The sequence below is a fragment of the Candida theae genome (assembly GCF_024610275.1).
Source record: "Candida theae strain CBS 12239 chromosome Unknown scaffold2, whole genome shotgun sequence".
Taxonomy (NCBI): Eukaryota; Fungi; Ascomycota; class Pichiomycetes; order Serinales; family Debaryomycetaceae; genus Lodderomyces; species Lodderomyces theae.
This window is the reverse complement of record NW_026261438.1, coordinates 58,472-73,606: the sequence shown is the minus strand read 5'-3', so window position 1 is coordinate 73,606 and position 15,135 is coordinate 58,472. Positions and strand designations below refer to the sequence as shown.

General features: G+C 41.6%; 3 protein-coding genes across 3 annotated transcripts; 2 read left to right on the top strand and 1 right to left on the bottom strand. All coding sequences in view use genetic code 12, as the record gives it.

Annotated features, from left to right (window-relative positions):
- Positions 1–347: 347 nt before the first annotated feature.
- Positions 348–6,719, bottom strand: KGF57_002966 (uncharacterized protein; the record flags this gene model as incomplete). Its single annotated transcript, XM_051752335.1, has 1 exon — positions 348–6,719. One exon carries the CDS (start codon positions 6,717–6,719, stop codon positions 348–350), a length of 6,372 nt encoding a protein of 2,123 aa, XP_051608403.1.
- Positions 6,720–8,864: 2,145 nt separating this feature from the next.
- On the top strand, positions 8,865–11,009 carry KGF57_002965 (serine/threonine protein kinase; the record flags this gene model as incomplete). The annotated part of the gene is made up of 1 exon (XM_051752334.1): positions 8,865–11,009. One exon carries the CDS (start codon positions 8,865–8,867, stop codon positions 11,007–11,009), a length of 2,145 nt encoding a protein of 714 aa, XP_051608402.1.
- A 595-nt stretch (positions 11,010–11,604) lies between these two features.
- MED14 (Med14p) lies at positions 11,605–15,117 on the top strand (the record flags this gene model as incomplete). Its single annotated transcript, XM_051752333.1, has 1 exon — positions 11,605–15,117. One exon carries the CDS (start codon positions 11,605–11,607, stop codon positions 15,115–15,117), a length of 3,513 nt encoding a protein of 1,170 aa, XP_051608401.1.
- Between the last annotated feature and the right edge of the window lie 18 nt (positions 15,118–15,135).

The window sequence follows — 15,135 nt, the reverse complement described above, 5'->3', positions numbered from 1 at the left end:
TCTAAGGGGTGGACATAAAATATACATTTATATATATTGATGCTTGGTTGAAGGATAGATTTTGAAATTGGGAAGGGGGTGGGTGTTTGTGACTTTCCAATATTCAATCTCTTGTTTGATTTTCAGTTCTTGTTGCAAATGTTTGTCAGATTTTCTACTTTTTTCAGTTCATACAATCCAAAAAAAAAATATTACTTTAGGTAATAAAATGCATTCAGAGTTTGTTTCTTAAAATTGAACTAAAACTATATTTTCAAATCTCTCTCTGTCGTCACCAACACATTTCCCCACATGTATTCTGCATTCTGTATTCTGCATTCTGTATTCTGCATTCTGCATCTTCCTCCCTACTTCTCCATCATGTTAACGTACCCTCTCCGTCCAGCACGTTTACCCTTCCGTCCACCACCTCCAGTGCCTTCACTCAACGACAACAAATCATCCAATCCAGCATTGGCCAAACTTGCACCTCCCCCCACAGCAGCCCTTGAGTTAGGCTTAGGTTTAGGTTTGGGCGTGGGTCTCGGAGTAGTCAAACTCGATCCTCCACCCGTCGTATCAGAGGCAGACGTGGGTGGTACTAATGAATCGGAAGCTGCTGGTGGTATATTACCATGTGCTAATGGTGGCGGAGCCGCAGATATCGATGATGACATTGCAGCTGATTGTGGTTGGCTTCCGGCACCAGCACCAGTGACTGGCGCAGCAGCAGGCTTCTTCTTCATACTGGGTGGAGGTGGAGGAGCCTGACCTTCTTTCAATTGTTCCTCAATCGATCTTGACGAATCTAGCCATCTCTTGTGCTTCTCGTCATAGTAAAATGTATTTCGGTTTCCTAAATGTGCTCTAGTTGGCTTCTCCTTACCATCATTCTTACCGAAAAGACCAGTAAGCCAACCTTTTTCACCACCTTGTTTGCCTTGCTTTTGTCGTTTCCTCTCCTGTTCCTTAACTGACTCTGCTTCCAATTTCTGTCTTTCCAATTTAGCTTTTGCTTCCTGTTCAGCAGCCTTCTCCTTTTGCCTCCTCTTTTTTGCATCAGAACCCTCATCATCATCTTCTTCCTCCTCCTCCTCCACATCATCATCATCCTCTTCTTCTTCAATCACTGGCACATAATCTCTCACAGTATCATCTTGCACTTCATACTGTTGATACAATGCACTTTGCTGTGACTGTGACAATCTCGAAGAAAACAACCCACCAGCTCTACCCCCATTAGAAGGCCCATGAGCACCACCAAACACGGAATTGGCACGTGTTGTAGATTCAGGACTTCCAGGAATAGGGAACCCATCCAAAGCAGGACCTCTATTATTGGCATCAGTAAACGCCGTATTCATAAAGTTTGAAGATACTCCCCCCATGGCAGCGGCATCGTACCCGCCAACACTACCGCGTCCTTGGTTCAATCTCAATGGTTTCGCTTGTGGGGTGTGTAGGATATTTGTCGACTCAGCAAGTGAAGGATCCTCGAAACTATCATCAAGATCGGGTGCTGGAGGAGCAGAAGAATCATCTTGATCAATAATAGCTCTTGACTCGTGTCTTGCGGGCTCAGAATAGATACCAAAACTAGTGTCGATATTAGCAGACGGCGGAAGTTGTCGCGACGGAATGGATTCTTCCGCACTGTGCAGTTGTTGCGCCTCATTCTCCGCATTTGAAGTTCCATTTTGTTGTCCACTGGCCACCGGTGTTGGACCATACTTGTTGATCAGCGAAGTGGATGCTCCCGGACCGTATTTGTTTCTTCTTGATGCTGGCTTGGCCCCACTTCCAGGGGCGTATGGATTAGCTCGTATAGTTGAAGGTGCCGATTTGGTTTTCTGCACAGCAGGGGGAGGAGGAGGTGGTGGTGGTGGTGGTGCAGTGGCATCTGTTGTCTGTTCAGATCCAGCTTGTACTTCAGATTCAACTTGTTCAGAACTACGTTGCTCGGAGCCAGGTTGCTGCTCTTTAGCGTCCGACATTTCAAGAGACTTGGATTTCGCAGCTTGATGATCCCCTGGTTTACCCTCAAGCGGAACCTGTTTCTTTCTTGGTAATTTTGAAGGAGTAGTGTGCAGTTTGTCCACTTGATATTGAGATTGTGACACCGGTTTCAATTCGGGCGACTCCTTGATCGTTTCAATTTTCTCACCCTCTTCTCTATTCTCGTCCTCTGAAACACCAGTTGTGGTTGGTCCTGTTTGTTGGTGACTACCACCACTTGGAGCAATATTGGCTGCACTGTGGACAAAAACATCACCGGAAATCACACTCGATATAGAGTCACTCTGCCCATGTTGATGATGATGTTGCTGTTGCTGTTGCTGTTGCTGTTGCTGTTGCTGTTGATTAATTGAACCAAGTGATGACGTAGATCCCTGGGCAGCGTAATTGGAGTAGGGGTAAGAGGCTGTTTTCCGACTAGACGGCAAATAGCCTTTACCTTTTGGAGAGGACTGGTGCAGGGCGTCCTGAATTGGGTTGAATTGTGACGTGGCATTGGCTTGTGTTGCATAGGGCGTATACCTATCGGATCCAGGCCCTGCAGTATGAGGGATTGCACCATGTGCGGTTGTGGCTCCTCCTGACGACACAGTATTGTTTTGAAACGATGAATTGGCAGCCAAGTTTGGAGGAGGAGCATACTTGTTGACAGAAGTAGACGACAGTTGAGAAACTAAGGGCGGTGCAAATGAGCTGGAAGTGACTCCAGCGGAGGCACCAAGTGGGTAACTTGCGTGATGTGTCACTGGCGGCTTTCTTTCAAACACATCTGGCGTCTTCATTCCCGGTGACAAGTGTTTATGCAACGTTCCCAAATCCAATGTGGATGTGTTTCGTGATGTTGCCGGACTGAATTTGCTGAAAACACCATTCTCATTGGTCTTTGGTTTGGCTTCATCACCAGCAATAAATTTGTCAATTTGACCCCATACTTTATCTAAATTCACTTTACTCATTTTACCCCCAAACCATCCACCTTGTTCAGTTGAGCCCAATTCACTCAATCTCATTATTAGATTTTGAAACTCGTGAATCAATTGCTGTGAAACAAATGGTGATCGATTACCCAAGGACTTGATAATCGAATTGATGTAATCGATATACTTTTGTGACTCATTGATCAATCCATAATCAGCCAAAGTAGAAGCATGTTTCAATTTTATGGGCAACAAGTGGGGCAACGGTGCTGACTTGCCACTTGTGGTTAAAACGTACTCATATAATTGGGTGTACATGGAGTTAGACCCAGATGAAATCGCAGTGAAACCTAGTTGACCAAGAGGCAATCCCGCGAGAATGAATGACACTTCTCCACCCAACTGATTACCCCGAGTAATTAACAATTTACCAAACTCAATCAAAAACTCCTTCGATTTGACGGTGTTGATCATTGCAACAGAGGACACGATATCTCTCCAGTGCAAATCAGCATAATCTCCCTCACTAACAACATTGGTCAAATCCTGAATGACGCTCTGCACATTTCCTGCAAGAACCTTCAACAAGATTGGCATGATATGCAAAACCTTATTGTTGGCTTTAGAAAATGGGAATGCGTTTCTTGCGTATTCAGAGGCAATTCTTGCAAAACTCTGGGCGCCATTGAAATTAGCAAGTACTAAAGCCATCGACCAATCGCCCTTTGTGATTGCGTATTCCAAAGCCTTGTCAATATGGCCCGCTTGAATCAATGCAAATACAGAATTGATACTAGCGCTATCCAACTTGTACGCATTGGCGGTCCCTCCAGTCATTGGGAAATTCTGAATATCAAAATTGATATTTGGATTCAAAATGAGACATATTTGCTTTATGCATTCATGAGAAGATAAATCACCATCAAATTGAACGAGTTGTGTCATCACGCCATTGAGAACAAGCTCATTTTCCCATCCGTTGATGCGCAAATATCCACTTGCCACATCTAACCAATTCAAAATATCCTTCTTTTTCAGTTTGCCCTTTACCAATGGTCCGGGGAAGTTGATGTACAAGTCCTTGTCCTTGCACAAGTTGGTAATGGGCTCAACACTAACCACTGGATGGTCATACGCTTTGTTAACTCTGACCACGGCGACATTTTGTGAACTGCTCCAGTTGAATATAGGAAATTGTCTATGCACTAACTCTTCTGGGTTGACTACTTTGGGAGCGGTTTTGTAGATGTTGCTGTTTCTTGCATTTGAAAATCCACGTACCCTACCAGGCGGTGGTACAATGCTTGGAGTCGTTGAGACTGGCTGTGGATGTTGATTGGACAACGACGGTGAGCCATCGCTGACAACAGGGGAAACCATTGGTGCATATGGATTGATTTCTTTTCCTTTACCTCCTACAAGTGAATTAGTTCTATTGTGACTTTTTGGTTGATTCAGTGGTGCATAGGGTCCTGCATTTGGAACGTACGGGCTGTTGGCATTGGGCAGTCCTGATCTTCCCACATTTGTATTGATTGATTGCGACGCTCTCCTGGCTCCGCCCACTGGAGCAGTAGTGGCATGATGAGATGTACTGACCGATGGGAATGGCTGTTGTTGTTGATGCTGATGCTGATGGTGATGCTGTTGAGCCTGTGATAATGGAAGCGTTCCTGCAGCAGGAGGTGCATACATGTTTGATGGCGGGGGCGGCATACCAGCCTTCGGATGCGGACCTCCTTGTTGCATAGAAGGTGGATGTGGATGAGCATTTGTTGCTGGCTGGTGATGCTGCTGTTGCCCTGGAATGTTACCACCGCTTGGTGGAAATGAATATCCGGTATTGGGATTCGCGTCATTATGTGGCAAAATCACACCTGGTTTGGCAATACCACTATGACCAATACTAGGCACCTGCTTCTGCAAAATGGGAGAAGTACCGGATTTAGGCATATATGGGTTCACCGGAGGTGGCTTATTACCAGCTTTGGGAAGCGGTTGGCTTTGCGGTTGAGCTTTATGAAGTTGGTTTTGTTGTTGGATGGGTGATGCAACCGGGTGATGTTGATTGACAGCTTTGACTGGTGCAGCGGCTCTGGCAGCTTTTTTAGGCTTAGGCAAATCAGTGTCTGGAAAATCTTCAAAAAAGGATTTCTTTTGTTGCGCCGATGGTGCTGGTTTCTCTTTGGAAGAAGCATGTGGCTGAGAGTGAGACGAGGATCTCGACAAACTCGAAGCTTTATGCAGCGGTGGTGGAACAGGAGCAGTAGCAGCGGCACCGACACCGACACCGGCAGCAGTGTTTGTTGCTGAATTAAGTGTTTCTATGGAACTTTGGGAAGTTCCTGCTGTAGGTGCATATTTGTTTACTGAATGTCTTGGTGCAGGCTTGACTTTGCTGACAATCAACTCTTCAGGAAAGTCATACGCATCGCTCTTCTTTTTCGATTGTGCCAAGTTTTGTGCAAATAAGGCAGAGTCTTGCTGTTGTTGTACTTGGGGCCCCGAAGGTGCATATAAATTGTGTCTTTGGTGTTGAGGATTTTGTTGTGGTGTGTACAGACTGGGTTTCGGTTGTTGCGGAGTGTAGTTGGATTTCAGTTGAGTAGGTGCTTGAATCGGAGGCTCTTCTAAAAAGTCATCATCGAGTAAGAGATCATCGTCCAATTCCAAATCTAAGTCAGCGAGTTTGTTAACGAGATCTTCGGTGGGCTCCTTGTGCCTTGAATCAAAAGTATCGGCTTTTGTGGAATCGTTCGATTGTTCAGTATACTTCTCAGTGGTAGCACCATTGACATCCTTTTCAGTTGTGACGGCATTTTTCTTTTCATCCAAGTTTTGAAAAAAGTCTGCACCATCATCTTGGAACAACTCCTCCAATTTGGACTCAAGTTTGGGTTCCTCGGTCGATGGGGTGTTGCCCGGGTGGTCTTGTTGATTCAATGATGACTGCTCACCCTCGTCAACGTGAAGTGCTGGTGAAGTTTCCGGCTCCTTCGAAGATTTTTCAAAGTGTTCTAGGTCTTCCTTGGCACCCGCTTCTCTACTCGATAGCCAATCCAATTCATCTCCATGTTCTGGACCAAGTTGATTTATATCTTTCTCAATAGGAGAAGCATTAAACAAGCTGTCGTGATCCAAATCAGTGGTGTTTGCTTCCGGCGAAGTCAGTGGTAAAGCATAATACTTGCCATCACTGTCATCATTCAAATTATTGTCATTATCCACATCTTTGCCTCCAATTTGTGGTTGATGTTGCTCACCCAAGTTCAACGCTTGGGCAAATGAGTGCCCTTCATCGTTATGTACATCTTTGCCTATCGGTTCCTCAGCTTCCAAAGTGTCCTCTTGCGGAGCAACTTCCATATGTTCAGTTGTATCAATACTACTTCGAAAAACCTCCCTCGGTTGCGGTACAGAAAGACTCCTGAAAAAGGAATCCCCTTCATCATCATCATCATCATCATCATTATTATTCTTCGCCTCATTATTATTCTTCACCTCGTTTTGAAAGAAATCCGGTTCCTCAACTTGCTCCTGTGCGTGATCATCATGATTCTCTGTTTGATCTGGAACTGGATAATCGTCATCATTCGATACCTCCTCACTGTTGGGAGGGTGACCTTCGTGTTCAGGGTAAGTTATATCGTCTATCTTTATATTCTCTTGCTGCTCATAAGGAGTAATTGGATGGTTTTGTTGTATTGATGCAAAAAAGTCGTCCTCATGATCACCAACAGCTTCTTCGCCTCCCCCACTTCCTCCAAACAATTCATCAATTGAGGCTGTTGATTCTCGTGCCGACATGTTTCAAAGAGTTATGCCTGTAGTATTCTCTTTACTGCTGATATTACTGCCAGTAGAAAACGAAGCTCTACTTGACTTTAGCCTTCAGTTTGTTTTGCAATAGTTTGCTAGGTTGACTGTAGGTTAACTGCCCGTTGAAGAAAAAAAAAAAATAATAATAATAATAATAATAATAATAAAAAATAGTTAATACTAATAATACATAACAATGTTAGAGAGAGAGAGAGAGAGAAGCAAAAGGTAGTGTAAAGAAGATCACAATAATACAGAATTGACGTGTTGGTTTTTTAATTTTAATTTAATGTCGCGACATTGCATTCACAAATGGAATTTAATATAACACTAATTGCTAGGAATGACTAGATTGAGATAGAACTGATTGGATGATGTTGAGATTCTAACAGCCTCAGTTCGGCTCCTTCTTTCAAACAGAGCTCCTTCATTGTGTGGGAAGGAATGAGACATCCTCTCCTTGATTCAAATAGATTTATCGTGCATATTGTAGTTGTCGATACATTTGAAGCCAGTGCTCCACACTGACCCATCTTATTGTAAGCTCATATGCTGAATCAAAAAGGATGGTGACTATATAATCTGCTTTTCAGCACCGAGCGATGCGAGATAGATCAAAGTGTATTCAAGACTGAGGTACTTTGGTTTTAGAGAATGAGTCCAGCAATTGTTTGTTTTGTATCTGAACCTCATGTTCATGCTAGGTCCCGCCACACATGCTCCTCATTTCTTCGTAGACACGAGCATCTGTGGAACCTAACACTATCAGTTATCCATTGGTTCCAAATAACGATGTATTTGTGAATGATACAATACAGGGCTCAAGCAAAAAGCGCAAGTGTTGGTCCCTTGGATAGGTGCTAGTCTCAACTATGATAGTAATTGGGACGTATTAACAGCGCCGAGAACTCTACACTTGACACCTTTGACAGCTCTCACTAATCTACAGCAAAAGTTTTGGTAATTTTTCCCCATTTAAAATTATTTAAGTTTTTCTTTTTTTTTTTTTTTTTTTTTTACTTTATGACGAGCGGGGGATTGTTTCTAATTAGGAAATAAACCTTCCCAATTAGGAAGTGACACAACTACATTCGTCTTCGTCTAAATTTAATATTTATTTATTTTTTTTTTTTTCTTTATTAATTTCTACGCTTCGTCCTCTTCTGTGAAGTTGATTGATGATCGTCATTGTACAAAGACGACGCCTTACGTTTATGTTGGAGAAGATAGCACTTTCTTTACTAAAAATAGAGCATTGATAAGATGTATGTGTACGATCAATTCAAGGTGAAGGAAAAGAGAGCACAGCAGCGAGCGCGCAAGTCAATAAGTAGAGAGGAGGTCCCTACAAAAGTGCTCATAGGCTAATAGAGTGGAGTAGGAGAATAAAAGAGACAGTCTTTGAGACATGTACTGCTTCAAAACAGTTGATGCGAGGATATGTTGCGCTGTGCAAGTAGAGTAGAGTGTAATTTGGTTTGTTACCATATTGGTTTAGAAAACACAAGTAATTATTAATCTGTTTCTTTTTTTTTTGTTGGGCAGGAGGTGTGTACGCTAATCTGTGTGTGTGTTGTGTTGTGTTGTGTGCTTGTATGTGCTTGTATGTGCTTGTGTAGAGTGCTATGGTTATATGTACAGCAGTGGAAGTTAAAAGCACAATCACGCACTATGCATTTTTGAGTTACCAAATACAAAACAATACAATATTACAATACAAATATATAACCTTCATCACCACTTAAATCTCTGTTTAGAAACCACAACAATTCAACAAACAGACATATAGACAAATAGACATACCAATCAACAACTAGCTTAATACTCAATACAAATACTTACACGCTGCACACTACACACTACATACTACACACTACACACTACACACGCACGCACACAAGTTATAATAATACAATTGCATCGACGTACATAATTATCCTGAAGAACGCACACCACACACTGACTCACACAAGTCTGAACACCCAACTCACTTAAAGATTGACAGCCTTAGATCTGAGAAAATTTATTAATTTCTGTATTGTGTTTTGAAAGTCAAGAGATCTGAGATTCATCTACCTCATATAGCTCGCTATCTCATCAACACCATAGCCAGACACAATACCCACAAGAGCCATGCTGAGACTAGCTACTCCTTCAGAACTGCATAACACGCATCAGCCCCACCACCATGAGAACAACAACAACAACAACAATAATAATAATGATAATGATAATGATAATGATAATGATAAGCCTAACCCCACAAGCATCACCTATCATGGTGACTCACACATCGATGCCAATAGAGGGCTAGCCTCGTTTCCGTTGACACTGGATCTCAACACTCATCTACCATCACCCTTGCATCAGAATCTCCAATTGCCTTCTTCTACATCCAACTCTCAATCGCCATCACCAACACCACCTTCTGCTGATGCATTACCTCGCTCGATCTACACCAGTCCAAATAGATCTCAATCGGATAGACTACATGAAAAGGGTTTAAAGATTGATGTACCGCCTAGTGAACCTGCCATCACGGAACAGCCAACACAACTTCACTCCATCAGGTCTTTGCGTACTCTACTTGGAGAGCCATTGTCGTTTCAACAAGAGCAAGGAAAACAACAACAACAACAACAACAACAACCAAGTCATGGCACTACTGTTACGACATCACCTACTAAAACTAAACCTTTAAACAATAACACAACCGTTCCATTGCAGGACATCACCCAACTTCCTACACCAGTTTTGCCGAATGATTCATTTGCAAATTATAGTCACTACCAACAAACATTGCTATCTTCGCCACCAAAAAGAAGAGATTCTGCCAGTTGGTTCAAACCTGCACAGTCTGTATCCCCAAGAATCATTTCCGACTTTAAGCCAATTGCTAGAGCTCACAGTTTGAATACAGGTAAAAGGACAGTTTCCAATCCAGTCGAATTGAAAGGTATGACTAGTGCATCTAGTACAGACTCGTCTACCAGCACAGAAAATAACAATAGCAAACGCAATGATCAACCACCATCTAGCTTGGAGTCACCAATCACTCCCACCACCTCACCAATCATTCCAACTCAACAAAAGGCAGCAGCAATCACTTCCAAATACGATAATGTGGAATTTTATTCTCGCAGATTCCACACTACTTTCAAGTTTGTGAAAGAGTTGGGCCAGGGAAATTTTAGCACAGTTGTGCTAGCAAGAAGTCTCAATGATGAAGTTGCAATAAAAATTATAACTATCCCAGAATCCAAGTCTCAAATTGTTAATTTCAAATCCTTCATTCTCCGCGAGTTAAATATCCTTTATCATGTGTCATATCATCCATGCATTACTTCATTGTTGGAATATGAGATTACCCTAGACATCAAAAGGGACGACATTGAAGCAGAAACCATACCGGAGGATATTGATTCACATGATGGACAGGGCAGTAGTAGTGCCAGCAGCACCTATTCAAGAGAACAGATGCCAGAAAACCGAGACCAACTAATTTACATCAACTATTGTCACGGGGGCAATCTATTGAGCTTTTTGCTTGAGCACAACCAATCAATGAATGAAAACAATCTCAATTACTGGATCTATGTACACCGTGTTGTATGTGAGCTTATTCTCACCACCTCATTCCTCCATCAACAAAATGTCATCCATAGAGATATCAAATTGGAAAATATTTTGCTACTTTATTCTCCTGAAGAAGTCGATCAAATTTTTGCTTACAATGAAACAATGTCAACTCCATTTATGAATTTGAGTGATTTTGGATTATCTAAAAAACTCGCCGCTCCTGGCCAATTGCTACAAACCAGATGTGGATCACAAGACTACATTGCTCCTGAAGTGCTAATGGGCTTGCAATACGATGGACGCTCAACTGACACGTGGTCCATTGGTGTCCTAGTGTACTCCATATTGGAATCAAAACTCCCCTTTGATGTCCGTACGCCATCTGCAGCAGCAGCGGATGCAGCCAACTCCGGAATCTCGCCCTCGGTATTGAAACGAAGAAGATCCAAAAAAAACAGCACTGCCCATCGAATTGCAATGATTGATTGGGGATGGCAAGATATCAACGATCGAATCAATAATGAGGGTATTGATAAGGAAATCAAGTTTCTTCAACAACAATTGAAACTGTTTGTTGACACTGTGTTGGTGCGTAAAGATCGACGTCCATCAGTGGGCCAAATTTTGGAAAGGGAGGAGTTTAGTTGGATCAAGCAAAGTGTTCCCCAAGCAATTGTCTATTTCAATCAGATGCAGTAAAAATGGCACCTATCTTTTCGCAAGGGCTACCGAAGTGTGTTCCACATCTACATCCTTCCTAAATTTCCTTTCGCTAATGTTGTATTATATTTTCACTGACTCGATGTGATCAGATTATATATATATATATATATATATATATGTATATGTATACGTATATGCTAATATAAGAGTGATGTATTGGTGAAGAGCACAGTGGATACCAGGTGGTGCTGATAGAGAGTTGCAAAATTACAATAGGCGACACAACAACTCAAGACGAAAAGAAAACCAGAACGAAAAAAAAAATAAAAAAAAAGAAAAAATAAAAAAAAAACTTCTATATACGGAGGTACTACAACGATCAACTAGAGGTTGAACACTAATAATAGGTTGCACCAACGAGCAATCAATTATCCACAGTAGCTTTGCTTACTCACATTCATTTTACCACAACTTCAAACTATAGAGCACTGTGAGAGACTTTTTCGTTTGGACTGTTTTGCAAAATAAAAAAATTCCGAGATCCCACGGAAAACACGTTGAATTATCATCAATCATTTGCATCTACACAGCCTGTAGACCCATCAATAACGACAACCCTTGTTGAACAACAATGGGAGGTGATCCGCAAAATGGAACTATAGCTGACCTGAGGAACGGGAACCTGGGTTCGGTCTCCATATCCAAACAGGACCATGAGCATCAACATCAACATCAACAGCCACCAGCAATCCCTCACATCACAGCGAATCTAATACCTTTATCAAACATCCTCAAGTTTTACGCCCAAGAAGCATACAAACAATTAACAGCAGCCATAGAGAACCTATCAACCAATGTCGAAGACGAATCCGACGTGAGGCGCAAAAAGTACTTTCTCGATATAATTGTTTCCCTCCGACAAGATCTCCTCAAAGTGTACACTTTAATCAAATGGGCCAGTGTATCACAAGACGTTTCCAAACTCATTGATTTACTAAATTGGTTCCGATTACAAGATTTCCAATTTGACCATCTAATGCACCAATTGGCAGGATTAAGTGGGTTTGGTGGTGCCAAATTACCCAATTTTGATATCGAAACTGCTTTGGAAGTGTTTTACAAAAAAAGACCCATTTTACCGTCGCACAACTATCTAGAGCAACCGAAAGTTAGTCTGCGTAAAGTGTTGGAAGTATTGCAAGATTTGAACTTGGCCTTGATGACTAAATTCGCCTTGATTGAAGTACCTAAGCAATTTGAATTTGAAATCAAGGATGGTCGTGCTTACATTGATGTTGCTAAAGAATTTCAAGTATGTGTCACTATGGCTAATGATGATTTGAATCAAGAGTCTCCCTTTTACATGATTGATTTCAAGTTTTTATTTGGTATTGATCAGAACGAAACTTTGGCCACTTTTGGTGCAAATGACCCAGTGGTTACGAGACTACCGACGCAATCGTATACCAGGTTGGAAAAAGTGGCTAATCGAGTTTTGAGTGTGCTGGGATTGCATGGCTTGTACGACTTGTTACACAAGTATGCAATTTTTTTCAAGGTGTACCTCGTTTACAAACAAATTCGAAGTTTGTTGAGTACGTTGAAATGGAAAAATAGTTTGCAAATCAAGTATACGATGGGGAGCTCTTTGATTGTGGTGAACTATTGGTCACTGCATTTTTTGAATTCAAATTGGAAGTCGTTTATTGAGATTGGAATTGATCGGAGTTTCAACTTGACTTATAGATGGTATCGAAATGGGGAATATGTCAGTGATGAAACTGTGAAGACGATTGTGCAAAACCGAGAAGAAGAAGAAGAAGAAGGGGATGATGTTGTTGGCGAGGGGAAGAAAGAAGGCGATGAGAGAGAGCGTGATGGAATGGATGACGACACCGATTCTCTCTTTAAAGAGGGGAGCGGTACTGGGACACCCAAAAACAATGTGAATTCATCCACTGCTGGCGTCCATATTGAATCAATCATTTGCTCGTTCATGATATCACATTCTGCAGGTATTATGAAGACGATCTTCAAGCTTCTAAGGTCTAAGACCACTGGAAGTATTGCAATGATTGATGCCCATCGAATCCAGTTTTCCGTGTCACCGAAAAAAGTTGCTGTGTTGGCTATCAACCCATTAACGGGGTTACTATATTTCATTAATCCCACGCCCATTCAAAACCGGTTTTTGAAACGAATCAATTCCCCGCCGCCATTGTTCTCGAAGCAACAACAACAACAACAACAACAACAACAGCAGCAGCAGCAGCAGCATCTTGTCACAGAGCATGGTTTTGCTGAGGGCGTTGTCTTCGTACTACAGCAATTGATGTTGGAGACATTCACCAGAGAGGTTAATAATTACTTGTTCACTACCGAATGGATCCACAATAGCATCATTAAGTTGAATGACGTCGAAGTGGGCCATTTATTGGAGTCGATTGATAAAACGAATACCAGGGACCAGATAACGGTTCAGTTTTTCCGTCGAAAGCATTGGCCATCCACTTGGTTTCTCATAGTTTTGGTGAATGGGTTGACTTCAACTACCGCGTGGTGGGTGGCACGTATCAAATCGGTTGATGCTAATTGGGTGATTACCTATTTGCAAAATTTGGTGTACAATCCCAATTTGGATTATCAGTTTTTCAAAGATTTGGGATATTCAACGTTTAAAAAGATCATTAATCATGTAATTTTGGATGAATTGCATGCCAATGGGATTACATATGATTATGTTTTGGGTGATGGTGAAAAAGAAGATGGGGACAATGTAAAACAGGTCAAGGCCGAACTTGCTGATCTTGGTTTGACAATTGCAGTTCCTGTTGGGTCAGGAAATGGATTTGACAGTGGCGACAGCAGCATCGAAGGCGGTGGCAATGAGGGTCCAGTCTCTGTGATTTACAAATCAATTATCAAATTGCAAAATACAAATTTGATCCCCGTTGAGAATTCGTCACTGCATTTCTACTTGCAGGTGCAACTCATCAATAGAGACAATGTCATCAAGATGGATTTGAACTTGTATGGTAAATTGAAAAACACGTTTGTTAAAAACTCGCCCGAATTGGCCAAGTTTAATTTAAAGATAGATCATGACAAGCACAACCTCGAGATTGCGACTGAGGTTGATTTGAACATGATCATCAATGACGGTTTGCAACAGCAGCAGCAATCGCAACAGCAACAGCAACAATCACAATCACAATCACAATCGCAGTCTCATCTACACCAAAAGCAAGGCTTTTTGGATCCCATTTTTGATAATTTGCATAAATTGAACAACTTGCTTCAAATTCTTGACCAGTTGAATCATCACCATGTGCAAATCTTGGACAATTCAATGGACAGCATGGTGATCAAGGTGAATGACACCATTGATAAACTATTGATTCAATTACCTTTGAATCCCCAGGATGCGATTAAGATTAGTACTGTGGATACAAAACCCTGGGAGATTGAGCTTATTATCCACTTCTTGAACCAATATTTGCAACTGACGAAATCAAATAGTATTGTGCGTGTGCTTCATTATCTTGATGAGTTTGATCCAGTTTATCATGCCGTAAAAAAGGTGCAAGCATTGCTCAATGGCCGAGACACCACCTCCCAGTCCAATTCCAACGTGAATGGTACCAGCAATGGCAATGGATTTGTTGGTGAGAATTTTAAGTTGAGTAATGGACTAAACAAGATACACTTTGATGCCGTTTTCAAAAACCTCAATCTGATTCAGTTCATGTTCAATCTATCTTCAACCATAGCCAATTCGCGCAAGATTCAAAAGGACAAAATCTTGATTTCATTATCATTCAAGAAAAACAAATTCAATTCAAGTGGTTTAAATTCACCAAGCGGTGCCAGTAACAACAACGGCAATCATCACGATTTAATCAAGGTATCATTAAAGAACAACCTCAATTTGAAAAATGTCAAGTTCAAACAATTGTTTGAGTTGATCTTCAAAAGCATCTCTGAAATGGAACGGAATGAACGCGATGAAGTGATCAATTTGCAACTGAGTCATTTATTGATTAAATTGAATTATGACTTCTTGATTAGTTGTAATATGGTTGAAGAAATGATGGAGCGGATTGCGAAATGTTTTATCGAGTACTTGAGACAAGAGTCAAGGTGAACTCAATCATCTGGACAC